Source organism: Oryctolagus cuniculus, chromosome 11 (assembly GCF_964237555.1).
Source record: "Oryctolagus cuniculus chromosome 11, mOryCun1.1, whole genome shotgun sequence".
NCBI classification, from domain to species: Eukaryota; Metazoa; Chordata; class Mammalia; order Lagomorpha; family Leporidae; genus Oryctolagus; species Oryctolagus cuniculus.
The window spans coordinates 119,335,533-119,351,341 of NC_091442.1; the positions used below are offsets into that span (position 1 = coordinate 119,335,533).

Below are 15,809 nucleotides of genomic sequence, written 5' to 3' on the forward strand. Positions count from 1 at the left end.
ACCGGGAACCTGCAGCACCGGGACCGGGACTTCCAGCCTCCAGCGCCCTGAGCAGCGAGCTCAAGCCGCCCAGGGGGGCGCTTACTGTGTCGAAGCAGCCTCGGCCCCCCGGGGCCCGTCGTCGCCACCCCAGCACCTGTCATTCGCCATTTCCATTTAGGAATGAGACTCTGAAACGGGAACCACTTCAGGTCCCGGCCCTTCCGTGAAAAGTCCCTCGCCCTCGGCCGGAACTGAAAAGCATCACGCAAGAAAAGCCGGCAAAGACGCGCCCGCACGAGGAAACGGGAACGCGTCGGGGGCATGCGAGGACCTCGGTGGGCACCGCCTGCGGCCTCAGCCCGGGATTGGAGGGCAAAGAGGTGAAGAGCCGGCGCCACCGGGAGTTTGCGGCGCGCTCTCCCGGGTCCGCGGCGCTCCCGGGCTGCGCCCTGCGCCGGCCCCGCCTCTCGCCCCGCCCCCTGAAGGGAGGAAAGGAGGGAGAGGAGCGTCCCGCCCATTGGCCAGCGGTCGGTTTATTTGCATCGGCGGGGGCGGGCCCAGTGACGTCACGCAGGGTATCTGAGCGGCCGCTCGGTTGCCTGCTCAGAGCCAGAACGGGTGCGGGGTGCTGGGGTCCCTCGCATCCCCGTCCCGCGCGGCCCCGCGCCGCCATGTACAACCCGGAGCACGGCTGGAGCCTATCCTTCGCGGGCTGCGGCTTCCTGGCCTCCTATCACGTCGGGGCTACCCACTGCCTGAGCGAGCACGCCCCGCACCTCCTCCGAGACGCGCGCATGTTCTTGGGCTGCTCCGCCGGGGCGCTGCACTGTGTCACTTTCCTCTGTGGGATGCCGCTGGGTGCGTGCGGGGGACCCCCGGGGGTCGCGGGGTACGTCCTGCAGGGGCCCGCCCCAGGCCCGGCTGCTCGCGGGCAGGGCACACGCCCGAGGCGCTGCTGGTCTGGGCGTGGGCGCCCACTGGGACCCGGGGGACTTGGAGGCTTCCGGAGCCCGGGGCCATCTGCCCCAGCGCCCGGGCACCAAGGGAGTCCTCCTGGGACTGGGAGTCGGGCTTGCCCTGGGCGACCCACAGGCAGAGCTATACAAGAGCCTGTTTGCGGGTGGTGGGGGTGGTGGGCGTGTTGGGGGTCTGAGTACAGGGAGACCCTGGCCCGTGTCCCACCTAGGAGACCCAGGGACAGGAGCCACTGCCCCTCTGGGCTCTGCGTAGCCTCTCGGGGGTGACCTGGGGTCCTCCAGCTGGTTCGGCATAGCGCTGGGGAGAGGAGTGGGATGGGAAAGTGTCTCCTTCCCTCCCCCGTGTTGGGGAGACTTCCTGGGGGGCTGGAGTGGACCCCTGGACATCACGCCCTCATCTCTCTCTCTCTCTCACTCTTCCCTCTCCTTTAGCGGCCTGGTGCAGGGCCGCTGGAAGTGAGATGCTGTGGGGTGGAGTCCGTGTGTCCCTTGGCGTGCTGGCCAGAGGGACACAGGGGCTTTGTGTCTTGCCAAGACCCAACTCCTAGGGTGTGGCATCCTTCCGGGTTGCCAGTGTGCCGCAGGCGGTGGGTTCTGAGCCGGGGGCAGTGCCTGGGGCAGGTGGCATCATGGAGCTGTCCCCACGTGGGAAGAAAATGCCCTTTTGTCAGCCCCTGTTTGGGACCCAAGGTCCTGCTTGCGCCCCTGCCTCCCAGGGAGCTCCGAGCGGCGTTTCCCAGGCTTCCGAGCCCAGGTCTGTGTCAGGAGAGACGGACAGAGGCCTCCAGCTGCACGCACGTCCATCCGTTCCGGCTAGGCTTAGCGGAGGTGAGGGAACAGCGGGGACTCGTGAAGCAAGTCCTAGATGGATCAGGTTGGGCCAGGGTCTGTCCGACTGCGTGCGTCCCAGGATTCGTATCTGGCGGGGGCTTGGGCTGGGAGGGGTGGTCCTTCACGCCAGGGCAGAGGGGAGCAGGCTGGGTGGGAGGTCGGTGCCGGCCCCCTAGTCAGGCTCCAGAGGGGCACGAGTTATTTACTAGGACTTGCCTTGGTCGAATCCCTTACACACGGAATTGTACCTGATCCTCTGTGTCCCCGGATGTCGGGTGAATCTTGTCCTACGTTGAACAGGTGGTGAGGTGGCTTACTGTGGTCTCTGTTGGCGAGAGGTGGACAGAGGATTCAAACACAGGTCCAGGTTCCTTCTGTGGGGTCCTACAGGGTCCGGATGACCTGTGCCGAAGCTGGTGCTGCTGTGATCCTGGCCTCTGCTTTGGTGGGGGCATGGTGGGGGGGAGGGCTCACCTGGGCCCAGGAAATGGGCGGCTGTGCTACCAGAGAAATGCACAAGCCGTGTGTGTCATTCTTTTTTTTTTTTTTTTTTTTTTTGACAGGCAGAGTGGACAGTGATAGAGAGACAGAGAGAAAGGTCTTCCTTTTCCGCTGGTTCACCCCCCAATGGCCGCCGCAGCTGGCGCACCACACTGATCTGAAGCCAGGAGCCAGGTACTTCTCCTGGTCTCCCATGGGGTGCAGGGCCCAAGCACTTGGGCCATCCTCCACTGCACTCCCTGGCCACAGCAGAGAGCTGGCCTGGAAGAGGAGCAACCGGGACAGAATCCAGCGCCCCGACGGGTACTAGAACCCCGTGTGCCGGCACTGCAGGCGGAGGATTAGCCTAGTGAGCCACGGGGCCAGCCCACTTGTGTTATTCTACATGTGCGGATTACACTGTAAAAAAAAAAAAAAAACCCAGACACAGGAGAAATTGATATCTCTGAGCCTTCTCTATCCAAAATGTTACAGTTTATGCATTGATCTAATAGAAAGCATTATGAACAAGAGATTTCATACATACTGAGCCTTTGAAATCCAGTATGTATCTCCCACTTTTAAAAGATTTATTTATTTATTTGAAAGTCAGAGTCACAGAGAGAGGGAGACAGAGAAAAAGAGGTTTTCCAGCCACTGGTTTGCTCCCCAAATGTCTGCAAGAGCCAGGGATGGGCCAGGCCAAAGCCAGCAGCCAGGAGCTTCTTCCAGGTCTCTCAGGAGCCCAAGGTGGTGGCAGGAGCCCAAGCACTTGGACCATCTTCTGCTGGTTTTTGCAGGCCATTAGCAGGGAGCTGGATTGGTAGTGGAGAGGCTGGGACTTGAACCGGTGCCCATATGGGATGACAGCATTGATTGAAGGCAGTGGCTTTACTCACTATGCCACAATGCCAGCCAGGTCTTATTTTTTTTTTAAATGAGGAGTCTCAGGGGCGTCCTCTGCTGATTCTTTTCTGTGTAAAGATTTACTTATTTATTTGAAAAACAGAGTTAGAGAAGGGGAGGGAGAGAGGGAAGGAGGGAGAGCGGGAGGGAGGGAGAGAGAGAGAAAGGGAGAGAGATCTTCTATCCACTGGTTCGCTCCCCAAATGGCCACAATGGGTGGACTTGGGCCAGGCTGAAGCCAGGTGCCTGGAGCTCCATCCCAGTCTCCCACATGAGTGGCGGGGGTCTAAGTGCTTGTGCCATTCCCCACTGCTGTCCCAGGCACATTTGGAGGGAGCTGGATCAGAAGTGGGGTAGGTGGGACTTGAACCGGCACTTACATGGGATTCCGGCGCCCTGGTGGCTTCCCCCACAGCCCTGCAACGCCAGCCCCGTATTTCACACATCTTCATTCAGACCAGCCACCTGTCAGGGACTCGGTGTCCGTATGTGGGGAGCAGGTCGGCACAGGTCCGGTAGAGCGTCGGCAGCTTCCTGGCTGCCAGGCGGGGTTCCGGGCCCCCTGCAGTACCTGCTCTCCTGTCTCTCTCCTGCCCGCAGACAAGACTCTGCAGGTCCTCATGGACATGGCCCGGGAGGCCAGGCGCCGGAACATTGGCGTCCTGCATCCTTCCTTCAACCTGGGCAGGTCCCTCCGAAACCAACTGCAGCTCTACCTGCCGGCCAACGTGCACCGGATCGTCTCGGGCAGAGTGAGCATCTCGCTCACCAGGGTGTCGGACGGGGAGAACGTGCTGGTGTCCGACTTCCACTCCAAGGAGGAGGTCGTGGACGTGAGTAGCCTGCCTGTCCGGGCGCTGACGGGAAGCCCCGGGGACGCGCAGCTCTGTGCGCTCAGAGATCTGGTCCCAGGCGGTTCTACAAACAACCCCACGCTCCCCCAGCGTAGGCTCCCGCATCCGACCCTGTGTGTCCCTCCCCTCTGCACCCTCCGTGCCCCGGGACCAGCTCGCTTCCGGGGTCTCGTTCGCGTCTGTTCTCAGCGTAGCGCAGGGAGCGGCTTTGGGATGTCAGGTGGCTGGTGTTCCCAGGGGGCGTCTGGCACAATGACTTCATCTTGCTGAGCACAGGTCCCTGCGAGGCAGCCACCTGGTGAGCAGGGCCCGCGGCTCCGCAGCCGGCGTCAGTCTCTGCTCGCCTTGTTTCTGGAAGGTTCTTCTCAGTAGCCGGACTGTCCGTCCCAGCTGCAGCAGTGTGGTCCCAGGAGCTTGTTAGAGGCTTAGACTCTCAGGCCTCGCAGAGGAGGGGGTGTGTGTGTGTGCGTGTGTGTCTGTGTGTGTCTCTGTGTGTGTCTGTGTTTGTGTGTGTCTCTGTGTGTGTATGTGTGTGTGTCTGTCTTTGGGTGTCTCTGTGTGTCTCTGTCTCTGTGTGTGTGTCTCTATGTGTCTCTGTGTGTGTCTGTGTGTGTGTCTGTGTTTGTGTGTGTCTGTGTGTGTCTCTGTGTGTGTCTGTGTGTGTGTCTGTCTCTGTGTGTCTGTGTGTGTGTGTCTGTGTTGTGTCTGTGTGTCTCTGTGTGTGTCTGTGTCTGTATGTGTGTGTGTGTGTCTGTGTGTGTGTCTGTATGTGTGTCTGTGTCTGTGTGTCTCTGTGTGTGTGTCTCTGTGTGTGTCTGTATGTGTGTCTCTGGGTGTGTCTCTGTGTGTGTCTGTGTCTCTGTGTCTGTATGTGTGTCTGTGTGTGTGTGTGTGTGTCTGTGTGTGTGTCTGTCTCTGTGTGTGTGTGTCTGTGTGTGTCTGTCTGTCTGTGTGTGTGTCTCTGTGTGTGTCTGTGTCTCTGTGTCTATATGTGTGTCTGTGTCTGTCTGTGTGTGTCTCTGTGTGTGTCTCTGTGTGTGTCTCTGTGTGTGTCTGTGTGTGTGTCTGTCTCTGTGTGTCTGTGTGTGTGTCTGTGTTGTGTCTGTGTGTCTGTGTGTGTGTCTGTGTGTGTCTGTGTCTCTGTGTCTGTATGTGTGTCTCTGTGTGTGTCTGTGTGTGTGTCTGTCTGTGTGTGTGTCTGTCTGTGTGTGTGTGTCTGCGTGTCTGTGTGAGTGTCTGTGGCCCACCAGCCCCACAGGGATTCCAGGGGAGGCGGGGAGAAGCACCAAGCTCACCCCTTGTGGCCGCGAGTGGACCCCTCTGGGTCCTGTTTGCAGGGACCCCGCGTGGTCCCATGGGGGTAGGGTCAGATCGTTGAAGCTTGCGGGGGTCCACGGGCTGGGTTTTTCTGCCTTGGGTTTTTATGAATTTGTTGAAGACCCCTGCAGACAGGACCTGAAGTACCGGTGCCGCGTTGGTTCCCCGCTCAGTGGGCACTGGGGGGTTGTGCTGTGAGCAGGGCCGCGGAGGCCCAGGGGAGGGAGCGCGCCCGGCCCCGGCCTCACAGCCTTGCCTCTTGCAGGCCCTGCTCTGTTCCTGCTTCATCCCCTTCTACTCTGGCGTCATCCCTCCTGCCTTCAGGGGTGAGGTACGTGTGGCAGCGGGGCTGGGCTGGGGGGCGCTCTCCTGTATTCGGCCGGGGCACCCAGCACCACGCCCCACGCCTCGTGCCTCTCGGCCTCTCAGACAGAGAATCCTCAGCTGGGCCCACTCCCGGGCTGCCCGGGCGGCCAGGTTTACCCCTGGGCAGGTCGTGAGCTCGCTGTGGGCAGGTGAAGCGGCCGGCTCGCTCGGTCTGCCCCGAATCCCCCTGGAGCACCTCCCAGTCTCCCCTCGTGAGGCCGGGCTGTTCTCAGGGGAGGTAGGACGTGTCCTGCCTTTCCCGAGCACCGTCGCCGGCTCCTGCCACCCAGCTGCAAGGCTGGCCCGACACCAGCGAGTCTGGGCTCCGAGGATTCTGACATTGTCCCCTGCCCCGTCATGCCCATGGTTCCTGTGGGCGTCACATCTTCCCCGGCACCCAGCAGAGGGACCCGCGAGAGTTCACAGCCCTGGCTCGATTCTGGCTTTTCTCCTGGCTCAGGGTCTCAGTCCCTGCTGGGTCCTGCTGGGTCCTCTGCAGCCCATGGTGTGGCCACACAGCGCTGGGGTTCGACCGCATTCAGCAGATCTGTGTGCCCGCCACGCTGTCTGGGGTGGCAAGGGCAGGGGCGTGGAACTGAGGCGTGAGGTGCTGGCTCTGCCCAGGGCTTGCTGGCACACATGGGGGACCCCGAGGGTGTGCCCTGGTGTCTGGAGGATGGAGGCCGGAGAGCCTGCTCACGTCCCACGGCCCAAGAACCCTGTGCCCCCGCCGGTCGCGGTGCTGAGCTGCCGTGGCGTGAGCTGCCGTGGCGTGAGCTGCCGTGGCGTGAGCTGCCGTGGCTTGGTGCGGGAGGACAGCACAGAGGCGCTCGTGGTTTGCGTGACGCCGCAGCGCCGTCCTTGCGTGGCAATGCTTCGTTGCCCAGAGCCGCTCTGCCAGGCCCTCTGCCAGCCCTGATTAGAGGAGCCCTCAGCAGTCGGTGGTCACCCCAGGCAAATCGAGATCTGCATCCCCACTGTACTGGTGATAGCCGGGCCGCTTTGCACACCTCTCCCCCCCCCCCATTTATTTATTTATTTATTTATTTGAAAGGCAGAGTTCCAGGTGGGCAGAGAGCGGGAGCTTCCCTCTGCTGGTTCACTCCCTAAATAGTTGCAGTGGCCAGCGCTGAGCCAGGCCAAAGCCAGGAGCCGGGAGCTTTCTCTGAGCCTCCCACGTGGGTGCAGGGGTGCAGGCACTTGGGCGTCCTCCGCTGCTTTCCCAGGCCACAGCAGGGAGCTGGATCGGAAGTGGAGCAGCCGGGACTCAGACCGGTGCCCTGTGGGGTGCTGGTGTCACAGGCAGTGTCTTAACCTGCTGTGCCACAGCGCTGGTCCCACGTTCATTGTTTTGTTTCCATCTCAAAAGTCCCTCAAAGAGGGCCGGTGCTGTGGCATAGCGGGTAAAGCCACCGCCTGCAGTGCCGGCATCCCATATGGGCACCAGTTCAAGACCCGGATGCTCCACTTCCCATCCAGCTCTCTGCTGTGGCCTGGAGAAGCAGTGGAAGATGGCCCAAGTGCTTGGGCCTCTGCACCCGAGTGGGAGACCGGGAAGAAGCTCTGGCTCCTGGCTTCGACCTGGCCCAGCTCCGGCTGTTGCAGCCACTTGGGGAGGAAACCAGTGGGTGGAAGACCTCTCTCTCTCCCTCTCCCTCTCTCCCTCTCCCTCTCTCCCTCTCCCTCTCTCTATCCCCCTCTCTGTAACTCTGACTTATTCCCTCAAGGTGCTCATTTTTTTTTTTTTGGCAGGCAGAGGGGACAGTGAGAGAGAGAGACAGAGAGAAAGGTCCACCTTTGCCGTTGGTTCACCCTCCAATTGTCGCCGCCGCCAGCGCGCTGCGGTCGGCGCACCGCGCTGATCCGATGGCAGTAGCCAGGTGCTTCTCCTGGTCTCCCATGGGGTGCAGGGCCCAAGCACTTGGGCCATCCTCCACTGCACTCCCTGGCCACAGCAGAGAGCTGGCCTGGAAGAGGGACAACCGGGACAGAATCCAGCACCCCTACCGGGACTAGAACCTGGGGTGCCGGCGCCGCAAGGCGGAGGATTAGCCTAGTGAGCCGCGGCGCCGGCCAAGGTGCTAATTTTCAAGAAGTTGAAGGAGGCCGGCTCACAGGTTAAGTATCTTAGCCCAGGTTTCCCAAGCAGCAGCGGGGGCGGGGTCTGGATTTGACCCAGGGCCGTCTCTGTGCACATCCTGCTCAGTCGTCACCTTGCCCGCGCACCTACGGGCACCCACCTGGCCAGCAGAACACAGGCTGGACTTCAGTCTGCGGTGCCGCATGGCCAGGCCCTGTCACGCAGTGGGCGCCCTGTGCGGCAGTGCCCAGCAACCCTGAGTGCCAGCGCAGAGCCTGGCCTGACCCAACACGCCCCAGGAGGGAAGTGGTGCAAGGCTGACTTCAGAGCAGGTGTCCTGCCCTGGCTGCCGGCCCGGCTTCCTCCAGGCAGTGCCGCCCTGTCCTCCCTTCCTTAAGCGATACATGGACGGAGGGGCGAGTGACAACGTCCCCTGCATCGACGCCAGGACGACCATCACGGTGTCCCCCTTCTACGGGGAGCATGACATCTGTCCCAAAGTCAAGTCCACCAACTTCCTGCACGTGAACGTCACCAACCTCAGCCTGCGCCTCTGCCTGGGCAACGTCTACCTCATGACCTGCGCGATCTTCCCCCCGGACGTCAAGGTGAGTGGACGGTGGGGGAGGGGCCCTCCGGCCTGCCTGGCGCTCCAGCTGCTCGCCCCGCAGACCGACAGAGCAGACCTGGCCGTTGCTGGAGCGCCCCACGCACAGCTTGGCAATGATGGCCTCCCTGCTGGCAGAGTCCCGGGGAGGGACGGTGGGGGGGGGGGGACTCACACCAACGCCTTCCCACTGGAGCACACGGTGCACACCCGCAGCTTAGCTTCCGGGAGAAAGGTCCAGGCCGGGCGTCCTGTGGGCACGTGCACAGCTGGAGAGAGGAGGCAGCCGTGGTGTCCCAGTGACAGCGCGAACGGCCTTGACCTTTGCTAGGTGCAGGCTCGAGCCAGGACCGCGGAAGCCCAGAGAAACTAGCACCGTGGTGGAGCTGGGGCGCCCGCTGTGTCCCCATGGGCGGTGACGCCACAGCCCCATCCCCAGGGAAGCTCCCAGAGGGGCACCCTGGGCTCAGCCTGAGGCAGCTGTGCCGGGCTCGGGCGCGCTGGAAGCCGGGAGGGTGTTTAGCTGCGTCTGTGTGTGCAGAGGTGTCGGGGTGGCGGCTTCGTGACCGCTGCTGCTGGTTTGTTTGCAGGTGCTGGGAGAGATATGCGTTCGCGGGTACTTGGACGCGCTCAGGTTCCTGGAAGAGAACGGTACGGCAGGGCCTGCGGGTCCCCGAGCCGGGGGTAGCTTCGTGGAGAACGGGAGCTGTGTGTGCCTCCTGGCAGCCTGTGCAGTCGCCGTCTCCCACGCGGTGCGGGCCACGCTGGCTGCACTGGTCTGTCCTCCTTGCTGGGCCGGTTCCTGCCTTCACGTCCTGGCCCGGGGCCTCGGGCCGCGGAAGTGTTGAGATGAACCGAATAGTGGACGTGTTGGGAGCTCCTAGGCTGGCGTGTGGGTGCTCTGAACTGGCCTGGCCAAGGCCAAGGAGACAGTGCGTTTAGAAGGACAGGTGCACACTTCTCTACTCAAAGGTGTCCCTTCCGCCCTTCTGGGTGCCACACAACTGGCTGTGTGCTGGGGACGCTGCAGTGAGTCCAGAACGCGACCCTTGCCGGTCTCGGGGGAGCAGCGAGAGGAAGAAGGGCGGGGGGCACGCTCACGGGAGGACCCGGGGCTCGCCCAGGCCTGGGGAAGTAGAGCCTGGAGGGTGCGAATCCACGCCGGGCACCAGGCACGGGGCCCTCGGAGGTGCAGCCTGCAAGCCACAGCTGTGGAGGCGACCTGGGGCGGGGGTACCAAGCTGGGTGGAGAAGAGCGGGCAGGATCAGTGGCCAGGGGCACGGATGGGCAGCCGGGCCTGTGGGCGTGGTGGGGGTAGGGAGCCACTGAGGGTCCTGGATCAGGCGTGGGGGTGAGCAGAGAGCTTGGGCGGCCCCTGCAGTGGCAGAGCAGAGACAGTGAGACCGGCGGCCCGGAGGCCCGGGAGGCGGCCAGGGAGTGAGAAGGAGACGATTAGAAGGGCCCCAGGGGGCCGGTGCTGTGGCACAGTGGGTGAAGCTGCCGCCGGCTGCACTGCCGGCGTCCCATCTGGGTGCCGGTTCGAGTCCCGGCTGCTCCACTTCTGACCCGGCTCCCTGCTGCTGGCCCGGAAAAGCAGCAGAAGATGGGCAAGTGCTCGGGCCCTGCACACATGGCGGAGACCCGCATAGAGCTCCTGGGTTTGGCTGGCCCAGCCCTGGCCACTGTGGCCACTGGGAGTGAACCAGCGGATGGAAGGCTCGTGCGCTCTCATTCGACTTCCAAATAAATAAAATAGTCTTTAAAAAAAAGGGGGGGGACCCAATGACCGATGCGGGATGTGGGAAGAGGAAGACTCACGATGAAGGCCCAGCTCCGGCTCAGCAGCTGGGTGGGGCCAGGCCCTCAGTGAACCCAGATGTGGAGGTGGGCGCACAGCTGGCGAGAGGTGGAGCCAGGAGCCCGGCTCACAGCTGCGCGGCTTCGGGCGAGGCCCCTGCTGCAGGGTGCTGTTGAGACAGTGACGGCCTGCGGTGTCCCCCGGTGCTGGCCACCTCGCTGCTGGGGGCGGAGGGGGACGCGCTGACCCCTGCTTCCCACCTGCGCGTGACGGGCTGTGTCTGATTCCCCGCAGGCATCTGTAGCAGGCCCCAGCGCTGTCTGAGCCTGCCCCCCGCAGAGCGGGCACCGGAGGCCCACGCGCCGCGCGGGGAGGGCACCAGCCGGGAGCCGTCCCCCGGGCCCGAGGGGGACGAGCTGCTGCAGCACCTGCGTGCCAGCATCCTGCCCTGGGACGACGGCGTGCTGCAGACCATGTCGCCCAGGCTCACCGCAGGTGCCAGCTCGCCCGGGAGGGGGCGGGCGGGGACACCAGCTCCCAGCCACACGGCCCGGGCTGCCTCCGCCTCCCACCCCCCCCTTCCCCCTGCCAGGCCTCCCTTCCGCAGGGTCCTGACCAAGGTGCACAGACTGCAGTGAGCCCCGCCCCCGCCACGGGCCCCTCCCCCGCCTTCCCGCTCTGCCTCCCTGGGGGGTTGTGGTTTTGTGCGGGGTCTGGGGTCCTACCTTGGGGACTTGGGCCATGCCTGCTGGTTTCACCTGCCCGCCTGTCCCCAGGCCTCCTTCCCCGTCCCCCGACCCCGTCTCTTGAGTGGTGCAGTATTCCAGTGTGCCGTCCACTAATGAGTGGACCCAAAATTCCGAAGGTCAAGCCCCACCCTCTGTGGTGATGATGTCAGCAGGTGGGGACTGTGCTGATTGGGTCAGTGTCCTCCTCCGCAAGGCCCCAGAGAGGTCCTTGTCCCGCCCACCCCCTGAGGACACGGGAGGTGTGGCCACCTGCAGTGCCTCCCGGCCCCGAGACTGGAAGGTTACTGCCGTTGGCAAGGCATCCAGCTGACGGGGGACAGTGTCGGACAGACCGACCAGCCCACAGACCAGCGTCTGAGTCGGGCAGCTGCAGAAATTCAAAGGTGGACCAGACACAGGTCCTTGAACTTGAGCTATGGATGCCCCACGAGCTGCAGCTGCCCAGCTGATGGGATTGGAGACCTCAGGAAGAGGGGGCGGGACCAGGAAGAGGGGGCGGGACCTGGGCGAGGGGCAGGGGCTGCAGAGTCCCAGGCCGGCTGGGGTGAAGGATGGGTTCTTGGCGCAGGTGGGAGGGCTGTCTCCATGTCGCCTCTTTCAGTTCTGAACGAAACGATTAAAGACAGAGGTGGGTACCTGAGCCAGATCTGCAACCTGCTGCCCGTGAGGGTCGTGTCCTACGCAATGCTGCCCTGCACCCTGCCCGTGGAGTCCGCCATCGCCGCCGTGCGGGGGTGAGCCTCCCCGCCGCTCTGCTCTGCCTCCTCCTCTCGGCTCCGCTGGGTTCCAGGCCCTTGGCGGTGGGAGGGCAGTGGGGGCGCCTCACACAGCGGGTGCAGCTCAGCCCCCAGGCAGTGGCCCGGAAGTTGCTCTCCTGTCCTGATCTGTCTCTCTGTGGGAGCTCCGGAACCCCTGGGGACTTAGGAGCTGGCGCTGGCCTTGGGTGGCTGGGGAGACGGAGGCCTGGAGAGGTGGGGGTCGCGGCTCTGGGCCACGGAGCTGAGTAGTTGGGCGGTCCGGAAGCGGGGTCCTTGCTGCCCCTGGAGCCGGTTTGTCTTTCCGAGCACACGAGCGTGGTAGAGCGTAGGGCAGTCCCATCTCTGGTTCCAGACTTGGTTCCTTAAGACCACTGTCAGCCGGCAGGAGGGCAGAGTGGGCGTCCCCAGAACTCGCCGACGCCAGGCAGAGCGGTCAGCAGCTCAGCCGCACTCAGACGCCCCCGGTCCCATCCCAGCCGTGTGACCCCGGACAGTGGAGTCTGCCCCTCTGTGCCGCAGCTCCCTGGCCCTGGCACAGGGCGTGAGAGGAGGCTGCCAGGCCCTGGGCGTGAAGGGCGCCTCCTGGAGGAGGCTGCCAGCCAGCGAGTGAGGCCATTGCTTCCTCTTCTCTGACCTCAGTACTGAGAGCCACAGCTAGGTGACCGACCAGCGGGGCCTGCGGTTTCTAAGCTGTGCGACCTCAGGCCAGTGGCCCGACCTCTCTGAGCTGCAGTGGTCTTGGGTGTGATTTGCGGTTAGGACGCCCGGTGGGTTACTGAGAAACGGGAGGCACTTGGTGAGAAACGGCCTTGTCCTGATCTGACCGTAAACAAGACCAGAGCTAAGAGAAGCCGAGAACGGGGGTCAGGGAAGCGGAACCAGCAGCCTGGCGGCACGAGGAGGCACAGGCGCCCAGGTGCCACAGAGCCCTTGGGACTTGGCGGCCCGGTGCCAGGTTCCGTGTTTGTGAGGGAGGGGACTGGATTCGGGCTCTGGGACGCTGAGAGAGAGCACGCGCTGACCCACGGGATCCTCGGGAGGTCCTGGCCCCGACCCTGCCTGGGGTCTCCATGCTCACTGCGTCGGGGTGGGTCCTGCTGCTCTCGTCTTTCCTGGGCCTCCCACCTTCCTGCTTCTCGGAGTCTCGAGTGGCTTCCTGGGGACGTGCACACGGTGGCTGTGTGAGCGCCAGCCCGCGGGCCTGTCCACATGGCGTCCGGCTGTGGCACGGCTGCGGTGGCCTGCAGGGGGCACGTCGCTTCCTCCCGGGGTGTGGAGACGCGGCTCCGTCCTGGGTTGTGAACCGGGTCCGGCGCTGGCCGCGTTCTGCTTTCTCTGCAGATGCCGGGGACCTGGGCTGGACACGGCTGGGCCTGGGCGCGAGTCCCTTTCACTCACTCGCCAGCCCTGGGGCGTGGCCTCCCAGTGTGACGTCCATGGCTCCTCCTGCTCTCGGGGCCCTCGTGAGGTGTTTGACCTCCTGGGTTGGGTTCCTGTCTGTCTCCCTCTCTCCCTCTTTCCTGATTCTCCATCTCTTTGCCTCTTCACCTCTGGGTTCGTCTTCTGTGAGCTGTTACTCTCGGCTCACCCAAACTGGCAGTGTCCACCTCCCGGGAGCGCGTCCGTGCAGGACGCGGGGTGACACGGGGCGACACGGGCAGCGTCCCTCTGTGACAGCCGCGCCAGGTTCACGCTGTGCTGGGCTCGCCCTCATGCCGACACGCCGAGCACACGTGTGTGGCCATGTGCACCTGCGTGGTGAGTGTGTACGCGCACAAGCACATGTGGTGGTGGTGGGGTGTTCTGCAGACTGGTGCTGTGGCTCCCCGACCTCCCCGACGACGTCCAGTGGCTGCAGTGGCTGGTGTCCCAGATGTTTGCCCGCTTGACCTCGTGTCTGCTCCCTGCCTCCAGGTAAGCGCCCGGGTTGCAGGTGTGTGAGCCAGGTGGGCGCCCCTCTCCTCCGGAAGGACTTCCCGCAGTGTCCTAGGAACACCTGGGCATTCCCCGAGTGGTGGGCTCTGCTCTGTGGGAGGCGGCCGAGCCCCCCAAAGGGCCCAGGGCACCTGCTGGGGAGCCCCCCACCCCGTCGAGTGTGGCCACTGGTGCCCCCTGCTGGAAGGAGGAGAGAGCTCGACCAGGAAGCATGGGCAGGGGTGAGGGCGGAGGTCAGGAGCCAGACAGCATGGGAGGGGTGGGACGTGAGAGTGGCTGTGACAAGGGAGGAGTAGGCCCGGTCAGGGCAGGACGGGGGTGCCTTTAGTGCAGATCCCCTGCCTCCCACCCTGGAGTGGCGATCGCAGCCGCGAGGGGGGGCTGGCAGTGCATTCTGGGAGGTGCTGCTGCCTCTGAATGCGGCCCAGAGCCAGAGGCCCTCACTCCGGTGCAAGGATCGGGCCTCGTCCTGAAGACCACGGGCCTCGGTCTCCTCCCTGTTCGATGGGGTGCACCTCGTGCTTCTGTCGGGCTTCTGGGAAGCTTGTGGGAGCCTGTGGCACAGCACGTGGCACCTGGCACGTAGCAGGCCCTCGGGAGAGGGGCCTCGGCTGCGTGGTGTTACTGTGGGCAGATGTGGAAGGATTAGGAGTGGAAGGATCCGCTGTGCGTTGGGAGCGTGGCCACGTGGCCATGTGGCCGTGTGACTGTGGCCATGGCCCGGGCTGGCAGCAGGCTCTGCAGCAGAAGGACGTGGGGTCTGGGCCTCAGCAGACCCTGTGGGGCCATCAGCTGCCCTGGGCTCCCAGGATAGCGGGAGGTGTCGGTTGCAAGCTCCATGGGGCAGCAGCCTGGGGCCTGGTGGACAGAGCGGCTCCAGGCAGAGGTGGCGACCCTGGCAGGCGAGCTGGTTTACACGAGGGAGCCGATGGACGCTGTCAGGGACTTGGCGATGGGCAACGCCTGTGCACGTCCAGTGGCTGGGAGGGCCCTGGGCTTGGAGGAACAGGATGGCGCCATCAGCCCAGCTCAGCGCCGAGGGCCGGAGCAAGCCGTGGCTCTGGGCTGGGCCAGCTCCGGCGCCCAGGGTGTGCAGGGCAGTGGGCTCCGCGGCCAGCAGTGTGGGCCGGGCACTGGCTGCGGCGCTAGCTTGCTTTCTTTGTTGCAGATCCCAAAGGCAGAGGAGTGGCCAGCACGCCGCCCTGCAGGCCAGAACATGACTCGCTGGGCCCCTGTGCCCCTGCACCTGGATGCCCGCGCCAGTGGGGACCGAAGCCGGGGCTGCCGGCCCTCCGTCCTCGGGTGCAGCTGAGCTGCTCGGGGAGCAGAGACCTGCTGGGCACGGCGCCGTCTCCCTACTTTCCCACGGGATGAGACTCGGGTCAGCGGAGGAGGCAGGTCTGGGAACTGTGTGCAGCTACTCTGCCCACAGTTTCGGGCGGGAAGCCCGTGGTTTACTGAACCCAGGGCGATGGACTTGGTCTCAGGGAAAGCTAGCCGGCCGCTTACGGTGTCGGTGCTGGTCCACTGCTTAGGGAAACCCAGCGTGATGGCAGCATTAGCGCTGCTGGCTGTGGCGGGGCCCCAGGATGGCCTTCAGAGCCCGCTGAGGGGTGGACACTCCCAGTGGGGGTGGCCAGAGTGGCCGGTGATTGGGGTCTGGCCTGGCCTCTGTGCCATCTCGCGGGCTGGAAGGATGACAGGGGCCACGCGTCCCCCTCCCCCTGCGGGAAGCCGTCCGGGCACTGGGGAGGCACGGTCGGTCCCAGGAGGGCACCCCACCTGTCAGGTGCTCTTAGACGACAGTAGCTCAGGACATTCCCAGCACACGTTTCTGGCTTAGCTGAGATATTTCGCAAAGAGTTCATATCATAAGCGTAAGGGGATTTCGTCTTTTGTTGGGTCGTGTGTTCTGTCAATCTGGGAGTTAATAATCAATAAACCCACCTTTGAAAGCCTCTACAGTGCATGGCCGCCCCGACCCGCCGGTGCAGCCGAGCACAGAGCTGGGTTCACTTCCCTTCTTCCTCCGCAGCCCTGGACTTGAACTTGGCTCCTTTTCTGCAAGCTCCAGCCGGGTTCTCTTTCTCTTGCGTTCTCTCCGTACTGTGTCCCCCAGCCTAGCACCCGGGAGCACTCGGCAGGGAGCCCGCCAGCTCCCAGTGGGG

At 64.0% G+C, this 15,809-nt stretch overlaps 1 protein-coding gene across 2 annotated transcripts; it reads left to right on the top strand.

Annotated features, from left to right (window-relative positions):
* The first annotated feature begins 572 nt into the window (after positions 1-572).
* On the top strand, positions 573-15,599 carry LOC138844455 (1-acylglycerol-3-phosphate O-acyltransferase PNPLA3-like). Of its 2 annotated transcripts, none has more exons than XM_070053026.1 (9): positions 573-840; positions 3,777-4,009; positions 5,613-5,678; positions 8,192-8,401; positions 8,991-9,051; positions 10,494-10,694; positions 11,550-11,682; positions 13,516-13,620; positions 14,810-15,599. In XM_070053026.1, exons 1-9 carry the CDS (start codon positions 654-656, stop codon positions 14,859-14,861), a joined length of 1,248 nt encoding a protein of 415 aa, XP_069909127.1. In that variant the 5' UTR covers positions 573-653; the 3' UTR covers positions 14,862-15,599. The 2 variants fall into 2 exon arrangements, with proteins under 2 accessions (XP_069909127.1, XP_069909126.1); XM_070053025.1 differs by lacking the exon at positions 573-840 and adding an exon at positions 976-1,787.
* The last annotated feature ends 210 nt before the right edge of the window (positions 15,600-15,809 follow it).